The following is a 16,436-nucleotide window of genomic DNA, read 5'->3' as shown; positions in this document are numbered from 1 at the left end:
CACTTCCCTGCCTCACCCCCCCAGATCGAGAACAAGGGGAGCCCAAATCCCCCGCTGGGGGTCACAGACCCGTATTTTGGTATATATCGGGCACAGATCAGGCGCTGGGGGGCTGAGCCCAATGCTCCCAGTACGAACTCCTTCCTCACTAAAGCCTTACTAAAGCCCTTCCCGCAGCCCCTCGGCTACGTGCTACACCCAGCCCCACAACGAGGGGGCCCGGGGGACTGCCCTTTAATGCCGAGCACGCTCCGGCACTTCCCTTTTCGCGCACCAAACCGCCCCCCCCGCCACCCCCGGGATTTATTTCTACCCGGTGCCTGCCGGGGGGGGAGGGACCCCCGGACCCCGGGTGCGGGACCCCGCTGCCCCCAGCCCCGGGCCGGCCGCGGAGAGGGGGTCTCGGGGCTGACCCCCCCCCCCGGTCCCGGAGCTGACCCCCCCCCCGCCCCGGGGCCCGGCCCCTCCCCGCCGCCCCGCGCCCCGCCCCGGCCGCTTCCTTCCCTCCCTCCCCTTCCCGCGGCGCTGCCCGCCGGGACTCGTAGTCCCTCGGCTGCCGGCCCCGGCCAGGTCCGGTCCCGAGCTGCGCTCCCCGGCCCCGCTCCGCGCCCCCGCCTGTTGCTCCGCGCCCCGCGCCCGGCTCCGCGCCCGGCTCCCGGTTCCGCTCCCGGTTCCGCTCCCGGTTCCACTCCCGGCTCCGCGCCCCGCTCCCGGTTTCGCGCTGCCCCCCTGTTGCTCCGCACCCGGCTCCGTACCTCGCTGCCCGCTCCGCACCCAGCTCCCGGTTCCGCTCCCGGCTCCGCTCCCAGCTCCGCACCCGGCTCCGCACCCGGCTCCGCGCCCTGCTTCCCAGGCTCCGCGCCCCCCCTGTTGCTCCTCGCCCTGCTCCCGGCTCTGCGCCCCATTCCCAGCTCCGCTCCCAGCTCCGCACCCCGCTCCCGGCTCCGCACCCAGCTCCCGGTTCCACTCCCGGTTCCACTCCCGGTTCCACTCCCGGTTCCACTCCCGGCTCCGCTCCCAGCTCCGCGCCCCGCACCCGGCTCCGCGCCCTGCTTCCAAGGCTCCGCGCCCCCCCTGTTGCTCCTCGCCCTGCTCCCGGCTCCGCGCCCCATTCCCAGCTCCGCTCCCAGCTCCGCACCCCGCACCCGGCTCCGCACCCCCTTCCCGGCTCCGCACCCGGCTCCGCGCCCCCCCCTCCGCGCCCCCCTCCCGTTGCTCCGCACCCTGCTCCGTGCCCCATTCCCAGCTCCGCACCCCGGCCCTTCTGCCCCCCCCCCCTCTGCGAAGCAGAACTCCCCCCCCCCCCCCGGGCTGGGGATGGCCCTTGGGGGGGGCTGGGGATGGTCCTGGGGGGGCTCAGCCCCGCGGCAGGCACCGGGCCAGGAGCACGGAGGTGCTGCTCTCACCTTGCTGGAGGCTTCGTGGGGAGCTTTCGGCCAGGGAAGGGCAAAGCGGAGCCGTGGCCATGGGGTCCCGTGGGGGGCCCACTCAGGACAGGTCGTGGCCATGGGGTCCCGTGGGGGCCCCACTCGGGACAGGTCGTGGCCATGGGGTCCCGTGGGGGCCCCACTCGGGACAGGTCGTGGCCGTGGGGTCCCGTGGCAGCCCCCTCGGGACGGGCGGTTGGAGCGCTCACATCCAGCTGTGTCCCCGGGTTTGCTTTTTGCACTTTTAAAAACTCCCCGGGAGGCGAGCGCTGGAGGAGCGAGGCCGGGTCCGGTTCAGGGTCCGGGTCCTGGAGATAGGAGCAGGGTGGGGGGGTGGCGGGGGGGCCCTGCCTCGCAGCTGTGCTTTGAGGCAGGGTTAAAGCGTGCGCAGCGAGAACCTCTCAGGAACAGAGGGGCTGGGTGCCTGCACCCCTCCCCTGGCCCACCAGTGCCCACGCTGTCCCCATCCTCAGGATGGAGAAGTCACCTGTGCGGTTTGGGCAGGCAGGTCGCTTTTTTTTGGGGGATGTGGGGGGGTGAATCTGGGGTTCAGGATGGGCCCAGCGGATGGGAGCGGGGAGAAGGGTGTGGGTGAGGCTGGGCACCCCGTCTGCTCCTCCCTTTGCCTTTGCCTCGGCCCCTCCGCCACCGCAGCGCGGCTTCCCCAGCTCCTGGGGCGCCGTCACCCCAAGGCTGCTCCCTGCAGGACCCCCCCTCTGCCCGGTGCCACCCGCCAGCCCCGGCCGAGCCCCGCTGAGCGATGGAGGGGGACCCCGCGCTGCGGCTCCGCGTCTTCGACCTCAACTGCTGGTGAGTCCAGAGTCCGACAGGGCTGCGGGGATGGAGACGGGGACAGCCACCCCAGGGGATGGGGGCCTTGCCATGGGGCTACCTTCCTGCCCCCTTTATTTTGGGTTCGCACCGCTCTCTCAGCCCCAAAAGGTCGCAAGGTGCTCAGCTGGGCAGTGCCCCTTGTCCCCGCTCCCCACCTGCACTCCCCCTTCTCCCACCAGGGAAGGGCCCCCCATTTGCACCCCATCTGTGCGTGGCTTTCCTTGACTTGCAGGCAGGAAAATCTGTCCCCAAACAGGCTCCCTGCTCGCCCCTCTTGTCCCCATGTCCCCACGAGGCCCTTTCCCCCTGCCCTCCCCTTCCCCCCCCAGCTGCACCCTGCCCCGTATCATTACCGGCGCCCTCTCCCCCCCTCATTCTGGCTCCCCACGTGCCCCAAACCCACCCCCGTCCCCCCGAGCTGTCACCGCCCGCCCCTCTCCATCAGGGCCATCCGCTACCTGAGCAAGCGGCGCCCGGAGCGCATCCGGCTCATCGGGGACAGGCTGTGCCAGGAGGGCTTCGACCTGGTGCTCCTGCAGGAGGTGAGGCCACGCGTGAGCCGAGCGCGCCCGGTCTCAGCCCCGTAAGCCCAGGGGCGCCCGTCCTCCGCCCGTGCCGCTGTCCTGCAGGTATGGAGCGAGCGGGACTACGGCGACCTGAAGGCGAAGCTGGGAGGCTGCTGCCCCTTCTCCCATTATTTCCGCAGGTGAGAGGGGCCATGCTGCTCCCCCATTTCCCCCCCCCCGCCCCGGGGTGTCCCCAGGGCTGTGCCGGGGGGGTTTTGCCCCGTGGAGAGACCACGGTGCGGGTGCTGTCGGTCTCCTGGCCCCGCGGCACCGGGGAGCACGGTGCGTGGGGACGCACAGCAGACCCAGGGCTGGAGGGAGGGAGATATGGGGGGGGGCACAGGCTCACTGTGCCCCCCTCCCCGTCCCGCAGTGGTGTCATCGGCAGCGGGCTCTGCATCTTCTCCAAGTTCCCCATCCTGGACACGCTGCTCTACCAGTACTCGCTCAACGGTTACCCCTACATGGTGAGTGGGGTGGGGGCACGCAGCACCCCCCCCCGGGACCCCCACGGAGCCGCGCCAGCCCCCACCTCTCCCCTTCCCCTCCTCCAGCTCCAGCACGGGGACTGGTTCTGCGGCAAGTCCGTGGGGCTCGCCGTCATTAAGATCTCCGGGATCGTCTTCAACGTCTACGTCACCCACGTGAGCACCTCGGCGTGGCGGGGACACGAGTGGCCACGCACCGCCTTTGCTGTCCCCTCGCTGTAGCAATTGCATGGGGTGGGGGGGCTGCGTCCCGGGCTGTGCAATGGGGTGAGGGTCCTTTTGATGGGGTCAGCCAGCAGCCACGGGACCCGAGAGACCCCCCCCCAAAGGGGCCGGGTGGGTTGCAGGGAGCCCCGGAGCAGCGGAGGAGCTGCAGGGGGAGGTCGTGGCCACTTTGCCCCCCCCCTGCTTTTTGCAGCTGCACGCCGAGTACTGCCGGGAGAAGGACGCCTACCTGCCGCACCGCGTGGTGCAAGCCTGGGAGCTGCTGCAATTCATCCGGTGGGCGGCCGCGGACTGTGGCTGGGGGAGGGGGGGGGGTCCCAGTTTTCCCCCTGCTGTGGCAGGGGAGGCTGAGCCGGTCCCGTCCCTACAGACACACGTCGAAGGCGGCCGACGTGGTGCTGCTGGGAGGGGACCTGAACATGCACCCCCAGGACGTGGGCATCCGGCTGCTGCGCTGCTGGACGGGGCTGCGGGACGCCTTCACCGAGACCAAGCGCTTCGAGGTGAGCGGCACGGGCTGAGCGGGGGGGCTCGAGGGACGCCCCCGTGCGCTGCCTGCCCCCCAGCGGGGTCCGTGGCCCTGCCGGGACGTGGCACGCGGTGCTTGCTCCCAGGGCTGCGAGGACGGCTGCACCCTGATCCCCAGCAACCGCTTCACCGTCAAGTCGGAGCTGCAGCCCTTCCCGCTGGGCATCCGCATCGACTACATCCTCTACAAGGTGATGGGGGGGGGGCCGGGATGGGGGTTTACGGAGAGGGACACATCCTGACCCCGCCGTGTCCCTGCCCAGGCTGGCTCCAGCTTCATGGTGAAGTGCGAGGAGCTGCAGACCACCACGGGGACGGCCCCGGGCACGGACATCCCCTACTCGGACCACGAGGCCGTGATGGCGACGCTGCACGTCCAGAGGACAGGGCAGGCAGCGGGTGTCACCCCCGGCACGGCCGGTAAGGGAGGGGGGGACACCACCAGCACCCCCCTCTTATTGGGGATCCTGGTGAACAACCGACCGGCTTCGAGACAGGATATTTTGGGGATGCTTCCTCTTCCCGGGACGTCCCCTTTTGGGGAGGGAGCTGGCAGAGGGGCGCAGGGATGGGGAGAAAAAGGGTAGGGAGCGGGATGCCGCCCCCGCTGACCCCCCCACACCCCCCTTGTCCCCGCAGTGCCGGCGCTGGTGGAGGTGCTGAGCGAGGCGCGGACCGAGGTGCGCGTGGGGCTGCTGGCGGCGCAGCGGCAGCTCTACTCCTCGGGCAGGATGGCCCTGCTGGCCCTGCTGCTGCTGCTGCTGCAGGCCGCGGCCGCGCTGGGCGCCCTGGCGGGGCTGGCGGACGGGCAGCCCTTCCCCAAGCTTTCCTTCGCCCTGCTGGCCTTCCTCGCCCTCGGCGTCCTCCTCCTTGCCACCGGCCTCCACCTCTTCCACACCATCGAGGTGAAGATGCTGCAGGGCACCGAGGAGCAGATGCGGATGGCGCTGGGGGTGCTGCAGGAGCGCCCCGGCCGCTCCTGACCGGGGCTGGGGGGTTCCCCCCCGACCCCATCCCGACCCGGCTCGGGCCCTTTTTCTCCCTGACTTCGGGTTTTTGGCGAGCAGTGCTGCGGCAGGCTCGGTAGCGCAGGTTCCACAGCCGCCTTTTGGGGTGGAATTAAGGTTTTGGGACAAAACGTTTGCCCCCGTGGGAACCATAACGGAGGCAGGTTTTAATTATCTTTTTTAATACGCCCTTTCTGCCTGGGTGGACACCCTGGGGTGGCCAGGGGGGTGCGAGCACCTCGGCCTCCCCCTGCCTGGGGCAGCCCCAGGGGCTCCCCATGAGAGCTTTGGGCCACCCCGGCAGCCAGATTTGACTCAGAGAGAAAATAAAGGCGGTGTTTTAGCCCTAGGGCCGCATCTGGGAGGCTTTATTCGAAGGGAGGGAGGTTGCAGCAGGGCCAAAGGAAATGCAGCCGGGAAGGTGTGGGGGCACGGGAGGAACGGTTGGGCGAGGGCGGCCACGGGGGAGCCCGCGCCCAGCACCCCCGTGGCTTGCCCAGCACAGCCGGGGACTGCCATAAGCACCATGTCGCCAGGGGGGACAGCCCTGCAGCACCTGGCGACTCCTTAAAGATCCGAGAGATCAGTGCAAAGGTCACTTTGGCATCGGCAAGCAGCAAGAACCCCAAAGGGGCAAGGGGGAAACAGCCACCGGCGGCTCTTGTCCTCTGTGTCACACGCACGTGGTGCCAGCCCTGGGCAAAATCCACCGGGAGAGCTGCTGGTTAAATGTCCCCGTCCCCCCCTAAGCCTCGCGTGGAGGTTTGTGACCCTGGTTTCCTGCAGGGGACGGGGACAGCGGCACCCAGAAGCAGAGCTGCAGAGCCGTGCGCTCAGCCCGCTCTGGCCATTGCAGGTCCCACTTGTAGAGCCAGATGGGTCGGGCTGGGATGGATGTCCCGAGCTGGGATGGATGTCCTGAGCTAGGATGGATGTCCCGGGTTGGGATGGATGTCCCGAGCTGGGATGGATGTCCTGAGCTGGGATGGATGTCCCGGGTTGGGATGGATGTCCCGGGTTGGGATGGATGTCCCAGGTTGGGATGGAAATGCCAGATTGGGATGGATGTCCCGGCTTGGGATGGATGTCCTGGGATGGGATGGGTCTCCTCTGGTGGCTTCCCGGGGCTGCTCCCGATGCTGCCCCTACACACCTGGCATCTCCGCTGAGCTCTCCCCGTGGTGGCCGTGGTCACATCCTCACTGCCAGGAGCGAAGTCCTTTGGGGCCCGGGAGGGCCGAGGCACGGGGCAGGCTGGGTGCTGCTGGGGACCCCTCACCCGCCAGGACCAGGCGCAGCCTGTCCCGAAGAAGACAGCAGCACAGCTCGAGCACGAGGGGCTCTGCAGGACCAAAAGCTTCCCATGCCGCCGGTTGGGTCTGGGCAGCGTCCTCCTCGAAGGGGTCACAGCTGTGGGATCTCCAGCGCCGGGCGAGACCCCAATAACCCATGCGTTTTGGTTTTTTTCTCCTCTAGCAAGCTCTGTGCAGAGCCACTGCAGCCCACGCGTTTCACGCCCCCTGCAAATTTCGTTTTCAAGCAAGCACAAGGCAAAGGCGATCCAGCCACGCGTGGGGGACGCCCCCTCCGCACCCCGGAGCTGGGGGGGTGCTCCTCGGTGCCACCCCCGCGTGCATCCACCGGCGGGTCTGGCCCCTCCGCAGCAGCTTTTGGCAAGCGGGGACCTGGCTTTGCCACGGCAGCAGCTGCCCGCGAGGCAGCTCAGGGTGGTGGTCGGCCGGGAGGGGGGGGATCTGCTCACACCCCGCCCCGGGAGGAACCGGGGGGGGGTCCGTCAGGCGTGCAGCTCGCTGAGCCGCTTCTCCTCCTGCATCTGGATGAGGGCGTTGCGCTTGTTCACCACGTCCAGCAGCTGCGCCAGGATCTCCTTCTCGGCCACGCAGTCTTCGGCTGTCTTCAGGGCTTCTGCGGGAGCAGGGGGCTGTAGTGGGGCCGGGGGGGGGGGGGGGGTCCCAAGCCAAGCCTGGCCCCGCTCCCCCCATCCCGCACGGCTGCTTACCCTCCTTTTCCATGTACCAGCGCAGCTGCTGGTCGAGCTGCCACTGCTGCTCCTCCAGCTTCAGCTCCTGCACCCTGCGGGGAGGGAAGGGGGGGTTCTGGGCATGGGGTCGGGGATTTGGGGGGGGGGGTCCCAGGCAGCCTCTCCCCCAGCCTTACGCAATCATGAGGTCCGACTCCTCGGACATCAGGCTGTTCTTCTTCTGCACCAGGTACAGCAGCTGGTTCATCCACTGCGTCTTCTGGTCGGCCGGGCTGCCTGTGGGGCGGCGGGGGGGGGATGAGTAGGGTGCAGACCCCCAACCTTGGGCACCACGGGGCCCCGGCGCCCTGTCCTTACCTCCTTCATCCCGGAGGAACTTCTCCAGCTTGATGCCCTGCTGCTCCAGCTCGCGGAAGGTCACCTCGATCTCCTCCAGCCGCCTCTGGATGGCCTGCGAAGGGGAGGGCAGCGCTCAGACGTGGGCCAGAGCATCCCGGTGTATGGGGTGGGGTGGGGTGGGATGGGATGGGATGGGATGGGGATGGGGATGGGATGGGGATGGGGATGGGATGGGGATGGGATGGGGATGGGGATGGGGATGGGGATGGGGATGGGATGGGGATGGGATGGGGATGGGGATGGGGATGGGATGGGGATGGGGATGGGGATGGGGATGGGATGGGGATGGGGATGGGATGGGATGGGATGGGGATGGGGATGGGGATGGGGATGGGGATGGGATGGGGATGGGATGGGGATGGGATGGGATGGGATGGGATGGGGATGGGGATGGGGATGGGATGGGGATGGGATGGGGATGGGATGGGGATGGGATGGGGATGGGATGGGGATGGGATGGGGATGGGATGGGGATGGGGATGGGGATGGGATGGGGATGGGATGGGGATGGGATGGGGATGGGATGGGGATGGGGATGGGGATGGGATGGGGATGGGATGGGGATGGGGATGGGGATGGGGATGGGGATGGATTGGGGATGGGGATGGATTGGGATGGGGATGGATTGGGGATCTGGCTCAGCCCATCAGGGCTACCTGGGCTTTGCAGAACCGCTTCATCTGTGCCTCCCGCACCCGGCGGGGCAGCGTGCGCTTGCAGGTGGCGTACTTCACGTCCCCGAGGATCGGGCACTGTAAAGGGACGCAGGGGTCAGGCAGGGCCGGCCCCGACAGCTCGGCATCAGACCGGTGAGAGCCCAGTGGGGTCACCGCCGTTTGGGGACAGCACTCACAGACTCGCCCATGGTGCCCAGGTCCAGGCCTTCCTTCTCCTCTGCCTCCTCCTCCTCCTCCTCCTCTTCCTCGCTGTCACTCTCCTCTGAATCTGCACCCCCGCCAAAAAAAAAGAGCTGTTTCAGGCCGCCCAGCAGCAGTGGGGCATGGCAGGGCGCAGGAGAGCCCCGGAGATCCCAGCAGGCAGCCACCCACCTTCCTCCATGTCCACCTCGTGGTCCTCCTCCTCCTCCTCCTCCCAGGCACCCAGCCCCGGCCACAGGGCAGGCATGGCCTCGGGCGCCGCTTGCAGCCGCAGCCGGGCTGGCTTCGGGGGCGCCTCGGCCTCCGCATCTCCGGTGAGGCTCAGCGTGGACAGGCTGAGCTTCTCCAGGGGCGAGAGGACGATCTTCCTCCTGCCTCCTCCTTCCTCAGCCTCCTCCACCTCCCGTCGGGGCTCTGCGCCGGGACCCTCGTCCTCCTCCGGGACGTCGTCCGGCCCCGAGGGCGGCAGCTCCTGCTCCTCCACCTCACCGGTGCTTGCAGCATCCTCCTCTGCCCCGGGTTCTTCCCCCGGTTCCGGGGTTGCCGGCGGGGACTGCGGGGACCCGAGCACCTCCTCGCCCTCAGGGGACGCACAGGGGCTCCCAGCGTCCGAAAGCGTGCGGTTGGCATTGACATCCTAGGGCAAAGCCAGGGGTGATGCACCGTGGGGCCAGAACGAGCACCCCCCCCCCCGATCTTTTTGGGGCCAGATTTCATCGTTGGGGATTTACAACTACTTACCCCATCGGGCAACACCGGGGGCTCACTGGGCGGCATATCCATACCGGGGGCGTTGGGGTAGTGAAGCAAGCAGTAAAAATGACCTGGAGCGGGGGCACGAGCATGTGACGAGTGAGCGGAGAGATTGCAGAACAGAAAGCCACCCGTCCCCAGCACCCCGTCCCCAGCACCCCGTCCCCAGCACCCCGTCCCCAAGCCCTGCTCACCGTCCTCCTCGTGGAAGGCGTAGTCGCCCAGGCGCAGCGTGGCCCCGCACTGCCAGCACTGGAAGCAGCCGCGGTGGAAGAAGCGTCCCTCGGCGCTGGCCCGCTCCAGGATGTAGACGCGCCGGCCGCAGAAGTAGCAGGCGTCGCTGCTCTCCCCGCGGGCCGGCGGCTGCGGGGGGAGAGGGAGGGTTGCGGGGGCACGGGGTGGTGGCACCCACCCAGCCCCGGGGCTTTGCGGGTGCTGGGGAGGGGGGCATGGGGCTTTGCCCCCTCCCTCTGCCTCGCCGAGCTGCTCGCTGCCGGCACCACGGAGGGAGCGGCAGGTCTCGGCTCCCGAAAACCAGTTGGGTCAGGAAATTCGCTGGGAGGAGCCGCCAGCCCGTGGGCGTCCGCTTGCGCAGCCCCGGTCCCAGCCCTTGGCTTGGCCTCGTGTGCAGGAGGAGCTGCCGTGCTGCCACCCCCCCCCCACCCCGTGCCCACCCGGGTCCCCTCCCCAGGGCAAAGCAAGGACCAACCTGCCCGGGGTCCGTGGTGGCGGCTGGTGGCAGGCTGTGGTCACCATCCAGAGCCTCTCCGTCCAGCGCCGCGTCCACCTAAGAGCAGGCCAAGGTGGGGGGCATCAGCACCCTTTGTCCCCCCCCGTGGGTTGCACCCTCCGGAGCATCCTTCGTGGTGCACGGTGCGGACCCACCTCGGCGTCCCTGTGGCTCTTTTTGGCCTCGGGGTCCTTCTGGGCGCTCTCCTGCCGACATAAACGGGGGGCTCGGAGCTGGGGGGCACGGCCGTGGGGTGCCACGAGGGGCTGGGTGGCGGTGGGGGTGCTCACCTGGGCACGTTTGTGGGTCAGGGTGCGGCTCTTCTGCAGCTTGCTGAGGAAGAGGATGGCGCCCTTCGTGCCGCGGGGGGACAGCGGCTTCTTGCTGACCTCCAGCGCTGCGCAGAGGGGACGTGCTGGGGATGCACCCTGACAGCGGGCAGCACCCAGCCGGCCCCCTGGGGGCTCAGGGTGGGATAAATCCCCCCCCCCCAAATCCCGCACCTGGAGAAGGCTTGAAGGCTTCGTAGAACTGGCTGAGGTAGGTGATGAGCCCCAGGCGGTCGGGCTCCGCCATTGAGGCCATTTCGGTGCTGGAGAGGACGGGTTGGATGCCCAGCTCCTGCTCCGCCGTGTCCAGCATCATCTGGTGGAGCCCGATGGGATCCTGCGGGTCCACGGTATGGAAATCCCTGCGGGGAGGGTGGGCGCCGTGACGGGGGGGCTCCGTGGGGCGGGGGTCCCGGGGGCCGGGCACTCACACCAGGTCGGGGCGGAAGCGGTGGACGAGGGCGCAGAGGGCCAAGCCGCTGGTCCAGGAGGCGGTGAAGTCGGTCACCTCCACGCCGCGGTACCCGGCCGTGCTGGCCTGGCACCACCGCAGCAGCTCCTCGTAGGCGTCTCCGGAGACAGCTGGGGAGGCAGCACACGCGTCCCCATCCCACCCTGGGGGACACCCCCTCCACAAGGCCCCCCCCTTCCCCCCTAACTTTAAATACAGCCCCCCCAGGGACCACCACCCCCCCTGCAACCTCCCCACCGCAAAGCTCAAGGAACGGGTTGATAAAGCACCCGTCGATATTTCATGGCTCAGCACCAGAAGGAAGGGGACAACCCCTGCTGCTGTCGGAGACGGCAGCGGGGGGGCCGTGTCCCCACGGGGGTAGAGGGGACGGAAAGCAGCGGTGCCACCAGGATGGAGACGCTGGAGGTGCCGGGAGGAGCGCAGCGGCCGCCTGGAAGCCAGCCAGGGTTCCAGCGCGAGAGGAGGAGGATGGGGAGGGGAATCAGGGCAGGAGCCGCTCCGCCGTGGGCTGCCAGGGGGGTCCTGGTGGCAGGGAGGGGCTGGGGCAGGACCGTTCGCTCCTACCGGTGCTGAGCCGGTTGTCTCTCCTCTTCTTGTGGTCCACCTCCACCATGCCCACGAGGTAGAGGTCCCGGACCTGCCAGCGGGGACACGCAGGTCACCAACCGCACCGAGCCCTTGGCACCGTGCCGGGAGCTGGCCCTGGTGAGGGGGACACCCAGACCCCCCCCCCCCCCGCTACCAGCACCTCCCCAGCACCACCTGCATTCCCAGTGGGAAGTGCGTTACGCTCCCTGGGGACCTACAGCCTCAGCCTGACACCCCTGGGGGAGAGGGAACCTTGCAAACCGGTGTCACCCGGTGTCACCCGGCCCTCGGTGGGGGCTAAACAGGATGGCCGCTCTCCTCCGTGCCCGAGCGGGGCTGGGAAACGGAGAGCTGGGGCTCTGCACCCCAAAACCCCCTAAAGCTCGGGGCCGGGTACCTGGTTGGCTTTGATGGCGTGCAGGTTGATGTTGGGGTAGCGCGTGGCCGGGTCGATGCTGTACTGGCTGATGTTCTTGTTGGTGTTGTCCGGGGAGGTTTGCGAAAGGTGCTGGTAGATGCTTTCCCTGGGCGTGGGGGAACAGCGCTGGGTGCCACCGCGGGGACACGGCCCCTTTTTGGCCACCCCACCACCGAGGACACAGAAATCCCGGTTTGGGATCAGCCCAGCGGGACGGGGTGGGGGGGGGGGCTCTCACCTCTCGGCCAGCACCTCCAGCGGGGGGGTCCCGGCCGCCCACCGCCGCACCATCCACGCCGCATCGAAGGCGGCCAGGAAGCCCCTGGCCACGCCGGTGCCCAGCGGCCAGAAGGGCTGCGGAGAAAAAGGCGAGAGAGGGACGGGGCTGGAGCCGCGCGGCCGGTCGGGGCGGCTGGGAGGAGGCGCGGAGCTGCCGGGCTTGGCCGGAGATGAAAGCAGGGAGAGACAGCGAGACGCGCGGGGAGCGGACGGACAGACGTCTCCTCCCCAGCCCCACGGCTGCAGCCAGACGCTGCCGCCGATGCAGTCACGTCTGGGGAGGAGCCGGGCTGCTCCTCCAACCCCGAACATCTCCGGTGGGGATGCAGAAGGGACGACCCCCCCATCCCCACCAAAGCATCCCGCTACCGGGGGAATGCTTTGGGGACGCAGCCCCAGATGCTTCCATTACTGGGGAGCGTGCCCGTGGGGGACGAGATGCCGGGGCGAGAAGCACTCGGGGATGGGGAACACGCCGCAATAAACGCATCGGGCAGCCCTTGCTGGGAGAGGGGAAACCGAGGCACGGCCCTCACCTCCACCAAGCAGTCGCCCACCAGCCCGAGCAGCAGGCGCGCCCCGTTGTGCTCCCGCACCAGCGCCGCGTTCTCGGAGCGCGTCATGCAGGTGAAGTCGAACATGTCGACGTCCGGCAGGGCCCGGTGGTTGAGGGCGAACTCCAGCTCGGGCAGGCGGTAGTTGGTGGAGAAGTTGGCGGCTTCCTTGGCGTAGCTGAGGAGGGCGTCCCGGTTCACGTTCTCGTCGGACAGGAGGCTCTCGATGTCCGGTTTGTCCTGCGGGGATGGGGACGGGGTGAACGCGGTCAGGCTGCGGGCGGTGGCGTTTGTCCCCCCAGCCCAGGGGGACAGGCAGCTCCTGGGGCCGGATCCTGCCCGCCTCACCTGCAGGATCACCCCCTTCTTGAGCAGGCTCTGCTTCTTGGCTGTCATGACGAAATAGTGAGTGTCGTCCTTGTAGTAGACGATGTTTTCCAGGTCGATACCTGGCGATGGGGAAGGGGCTGAGCCGAGCCGTGTGGGGCCACCAAACGTCCCCCGCGTGGGGGCACCGTGCGGGGACACTCATCCCACCCCGGGGGGGGGACATTCAGGGCTGAGACCCAGGTTACACCGGGGGATAAATGGGAGGCACCCTATGGGGACACGCATCCCACCCCAGGATGGGCATCCCAGTTGCACCGGGGGATAAACGGGAACCCCCCCAGGCCCTCCGTCGCCGCTCGGGGACCGCCGACCTGTTTTGTTGTAGAGGTTCTGGAAGAACTTCTGGTTGTAGATCCGCGCCACGCCGCTGATCTCCGACACCTCCACCTCAGCCCGGCTGTTGCGGTTGACGAAGTTGGTGGTGATGCCGATGGCCACCTTCCCCCGCGTCTCCTTCCGCTTGAACCCTTCGGGGACGAACTTGCCGCCGCCGGCCGAGATGAGGACGTCGAACTCGTAGTGGCTGAGGGGAGAGGAGCTGGGCTGCAGCACAGCCCGCCAGCCGCCTGCGGAGAGCGGGGAGGGGGGTCACGGCGTGGGGCTGGGCTGGGGTGGGCACCATTTGCGCCTCGTCCCCTCCCCGAAGGGCTCAGAGCCACCGCCGCAGCCCTGTCTTGGTCCCCGGGGACGCCGCCGGTGCCTTACCCTGGCCGTCCCCCTTGCTGGCGGGGGGCAGGAGGTCCTTGAACTGCACGTTGATGTGCACCTCCACGCCCAGCAGCAGGGCCACCTTCAGCAGGATGAGCTGGAGCTGACGGATGCCTGCGAGGGGACAGGGGGCACCGGGAGCTGCACCCAGATCCGCGTGTCCCCCGCCCCGGTCCCCGGGGGGAGCACCCCAGCACCCGACTCACTGATGTGATCCAGGGTGCCGGTGCAGAAGCGCCCGTAAAACTTCTTGGCGCCCAGCGCCCGCAGGTCGTGGATGGTGAAGGGCCAGAGGTGCAGGACGTTGTTGCGGGAGAAGGCGTCGCGCTTCTCCAGCAGCACCACGCGGGCGCCCAGCAGCGCCAGCTCGATGGCCGCCCGCAGCCCGCAGGGGCCAGCCCCCACCACCAGGCACTGCGGAGGGGACGGGCGGCGGGGTGGGGGCGAGTCCTCCCCGCGACCACCGGGAGGGGGGGGCAAATCTTGGGGCTCAGCATCTCCCCCCACCCCCTCCTAGTGCAGGATCCGGCCCTCCCCACTTCCTTGCTCCCTGCAAAGCGGGGGCCCTGCGGGGTGACCCCCCCCCCCCCCGGCTGAACCTTGCCTTTGCGCGGTGGCAAATTGCAGCGGCAGCAATTAAATGCTGGCCGAGATAAGGCACCCACGCTTCCCCTCCGCAGCAGATGGGGAACGGGGAAATTCTCGCCAGCATCGGGCTCTGAAGTTTGAAGTCCCGCCAGCCGGGAGGTGACAGGGCACCAGCAGCGGGGACAAAAGCTGTCAGCCCTGGGAAAGGGGGCAGAAGGGGAGTCCCCAGCCCCAGGGGGACACCCGATGCTGGCTCCCTAAGGGCTCGGTACGTCCTCCTGACCCTTCGTAGCCCTCGTGGGACTGTCCCCGGGGTGGGGACAGGAGGGATGTGGCTGACCGGGTGGCACCTCACGCCACGGAGGGGCAGCAGGGCTAATTAACAACCCCAGCAGCATCCCAAAGGGCACATCCCCAACCCCCAGGGACGTCCCAGCAGATGCCCTCACCCTGGGGACACAGCACAGGGCACGGAGGGACCCAAACCCACACCCCACGGCCACCGGTACCTTGGTGTTGGCGCAGGCCGTGCCTTGGTCGTAGTCCTTGTGCCCGGCTTTCTTATCCAGCTTGCTCCACAGGGCCTTGGCGTTCCAGTAGTTGAGGCCAGCCTTGAGGCCGTGGTAGAGCTGCAGCCCGCTGCCCTGCAGCCCCAGCTGCCGGCACAGCTCCCCGAAGCAGCTCAGCACCTCCCGGCACTGCCCGGCCCGCAGGAAGCTCTCGAACAGGGCATGGGCCGGGTTGGCCGGCTCGCCGTCCGGCACGCTCATCCCGCCTCAGCTGGCAGCCTGGTGGGACAGCAGGGATAAGCGGGGACAGCAGGGACAAGGAGGGACAAGCGGGGACAGCAGGGACGAGCGGGGGACGCCCCTGAGCCCCCATCCTTCCCAGGGATGCTGCAGGACCTGGTGTCTCGGCGCGAGGTTTCCCAGCGGGGGCTGCAGCCGTCGCGGACCCCGTGGCAATTTGGGTGACGGTGACGCCGAAATCTGTCCTCTTTCCGACGGCGTTTGGCTGAGCCTCCCCCGGGTGCTGCACCCAGCGAGCCGCGGTGTCACCCCGCTGCGGGTGACGTCAGGGGAGGGGACGGGGACGGCTGCAGGTGGCGAGCGGCTTCCTCTGCGCCGCGTGTACCTGCAGCGACCGAGAGCAGAGCGGGGAGGTTTGGAGCAAAGACGCCGCTTCCTTCCTCCTCGCGACGGGGCAGCCAAGGGGCCCCGGCTGCCAGGATAAACCGCGGGGCCCCAATTTAGCAGCTGCCCCCAAAAAAACCAGCAAAACCCGGCCGCTCAGCACCCACGGGGCAGGAAGGAGCGGGGTGGGTTTTGCAAGCAGAGAGGGGAGATTCGCGCCCACCTCCGCCTCCGCTGCCCCAGCGGGGCGGAAGCTGCCAGCCTCGAGGCACGCAGAGACGAGCAGGGAGGAAGCGACGGGGGGGAAATGAAAAATAAGAAAACCACAGCACCGATGGCCCCGGCAGTCATCTTCTCTGCGAGAGCCGGGGAGCAGAGCATCCCCCAAACCCTCCCCGTGCCCAGCATCTCCCCGTGCGCTCCCTGCAGCCGCCCAGCGCCCGGCGCCGTCCCCAAGCCCCGGTGCCACCGCGAGCCGAGCGCCATCCCGTGCCACCTTGTCCTGGCACAGCCCGCAGCACGAAGCTTTGCCCTCTCCAGCCATCCCCGAACCCCGGGGCTGGGAAATCCTCGCCAAACCCCGGGGCTGGGAAAACCTCCCCAGCCCCGCACAGCAGCCGGCGAAGGCAGCGAGGAGGAGCAGCCCGGTGAAAAGTCTCGCCCAGGAGCCGCCGCGCTCCTACCTTTGAACCATTGAGCTTTGCCCTCACGCAGAGCTCTGCGAAGGCAGCGGCCGGCCCCACGGCTCCGCAGCGAGGTGCCGGAGGGGGGGAAGGACGCCGCAGGGGGAAGGACGCCGCAGCCGAGCCGCGCTGCCTTCGGCGGGGCAGGGAGAGGCGTTTCGGCGCTGGAGAGCCCGAATTCCAGCTGGTTTTCAAGCCCGGTCTCCTTCCGACGGTGCCTCAGAGGACGCAAAGTGATTGTGCACCTCCCGAGCATCACAAACAGGAAACCTCAGCATTTTAACCTCTTCCTGCCTGGGCAGACACAAGGACGAAGCAGCCAGCTGGGCTGGAGCAGGTGCCCACGGGTCCCCAGGGTGGCGGCGCGGGGACGAAGGGCACGAGCCACGCGTTCGTGGCACCGGGGGCAGATTTCCGAGCACCCTCCGCGTGGTGCCAGGGGGAAAAAAGGAGC

At 68.8% G+C, this 16,436-nt stretch overlaps 2 protein-coding genes across 2 annotated transcripts; one reads left to right on the top strand and one right to left on the bottom strand.

Moving 5' to 3' along the window:
• Nucleotides 1-505: 505 nt before the first annotated feature.
• SMPD2 (sphingomyelin phosphodiesterase 2) lies at nt 506-5,426 on the top strand. The gene is made up of 11 exons (XM_066982840.1): nt 506-570; nt 2,134-2,237; nt 2,707-2,803; nt 2,891-2,967; nt 3,201-3,294; nt 3,382-3,471; nt 3,734-3,816; nt 3,911-4,043; nt 4,155-4,259; nt 4,332-4,488; nt 4,708-5,426. Exons 2-11 carry the CDS (start codon nt 2,188-2,190, stop codon nt 5,049-5,051), a joined length of 1,230 nt encoding a protein of 409 aa, XP_066838941.1. The 5' UTR covers nt 506-570; nt 2,134-2,187; the 3' UTR covers nt 5,052-5,426.
• Nucleotides 5,410-15,210, bottom strand: MICAL1 (microtubule associated monooxygenase, calponin and LIM domain containing 1). Its single transcript, XM_066982828.1, has 24 exons — nt 15,072-15,210; nt 14,676-14,954; nt 13,785-13,992; nt 13,576-13,692; nt 13,182-13,436; nt 12,829-12,929; nt 12,463-12,720; nt 11,886-12,001; nt 11,627-11,753; nt 11,206-11,278; nt 10,598-10,748; nt 10,341-10,528; nt 10,128-10,234; nt 9,993-10,043; nt 9,817-9,894; nt 9,302-9,470; nt 9,096-9,178; nt 8,526-8,991; nt 8,330-8,421; nt 8,133-8,228; nt 7,435-7,528; nt 7,254-7,353; nt 7,096-7,169; nt 5,410-7,001 (listed from the first exon to the last, which is right to left on the bottom strand). The coding sequence occupies exons 2-24, from the start codon at nt 14,934-14,936 to the stop codon at nt 6,871-6,873; spliced, it is 3,396 nt and encodes a 1,131-aa protein (XP_066838929.1). The 5' UTR covers nt 14,937-14,954; nt 15,072-15,210; the 3' UTR covers nt 5,410-6,870.
• Nucleotides 15,211-16,436: the final 1,226 nt, after the last annotated feature.

This window comes from Anser cygnoides, chromosome 25 (genome assembly GCF_040182565.1).
Source record: "Anser cygnoides isolate HZ-2024a breed goose chromosome 25, Taihu_goose_T2T_genome, whole genome shotgun sequence".
In the NCBI taxonomy this organism is placed as follows: Eukaryota; Metazoa; Chordata; class Aves; order Anseriformes; family Anatidae; genus Anser; species Anser cygnoides.
The sequence above is the reverse complement of the archived record's forward strand: the minus strand, read 5'-3'. Positions and strand labels throughout refer to the sequence as shown.

What these genes read in the sequence shown, in the direction of transcription:
- SMPD2 (XM_066982840.1), top strand. Translation starts at nt 2,188, where the DNA reads ATGGAGGGGGACCCCGCGCTGCGGCTCCGCGTCTTCGACCTCAACTGC. An exon ending in ACCTGGTGCTCCTGCAGGAG is followed by an intron (nt 2,804 to 2,890) that starts GTGAGGCCACGC and finishes GCTGTCCTGCAG; the next exon opens with GTATGGAGCGAGCGGGACTA. An exon ending in TCAACGGTTACCCCTACATG is followed by an intron (nt 3,295 to 3,381) that starts GTGAGTGGGGTG and finishes CCCCTCCTCCAG; the next exon opens with CTCCAGCACGGGGACTGGTT.
- MICAL1 (XM_066982828.1), bottom strand. Translation starts at nt 14,936, where the DNA reads ATGAGCGTGCCGGACGGCGAGCCGGCCAACCCGGCCCATGCCCTGTTC. An exon ending in AGCCTTCAAGCCTTCTCCAG is followed by an intron (nt 10,235 to 10,340) that starts GTGCGGGATTTG and finishes CCCTCTGCGCAG; the next exon opens with CGCTGGAGGTCAGCAAGAAG. An exon ending in TGGGCACCATGGGCGAGTCT is followed by an intron (nt 8,229 to 8,329) that starts GTGAGTGCTGTC and finishes GTCCCTTTACAG; the next exon opens with TGCCCGATCCTCGGGGACGT.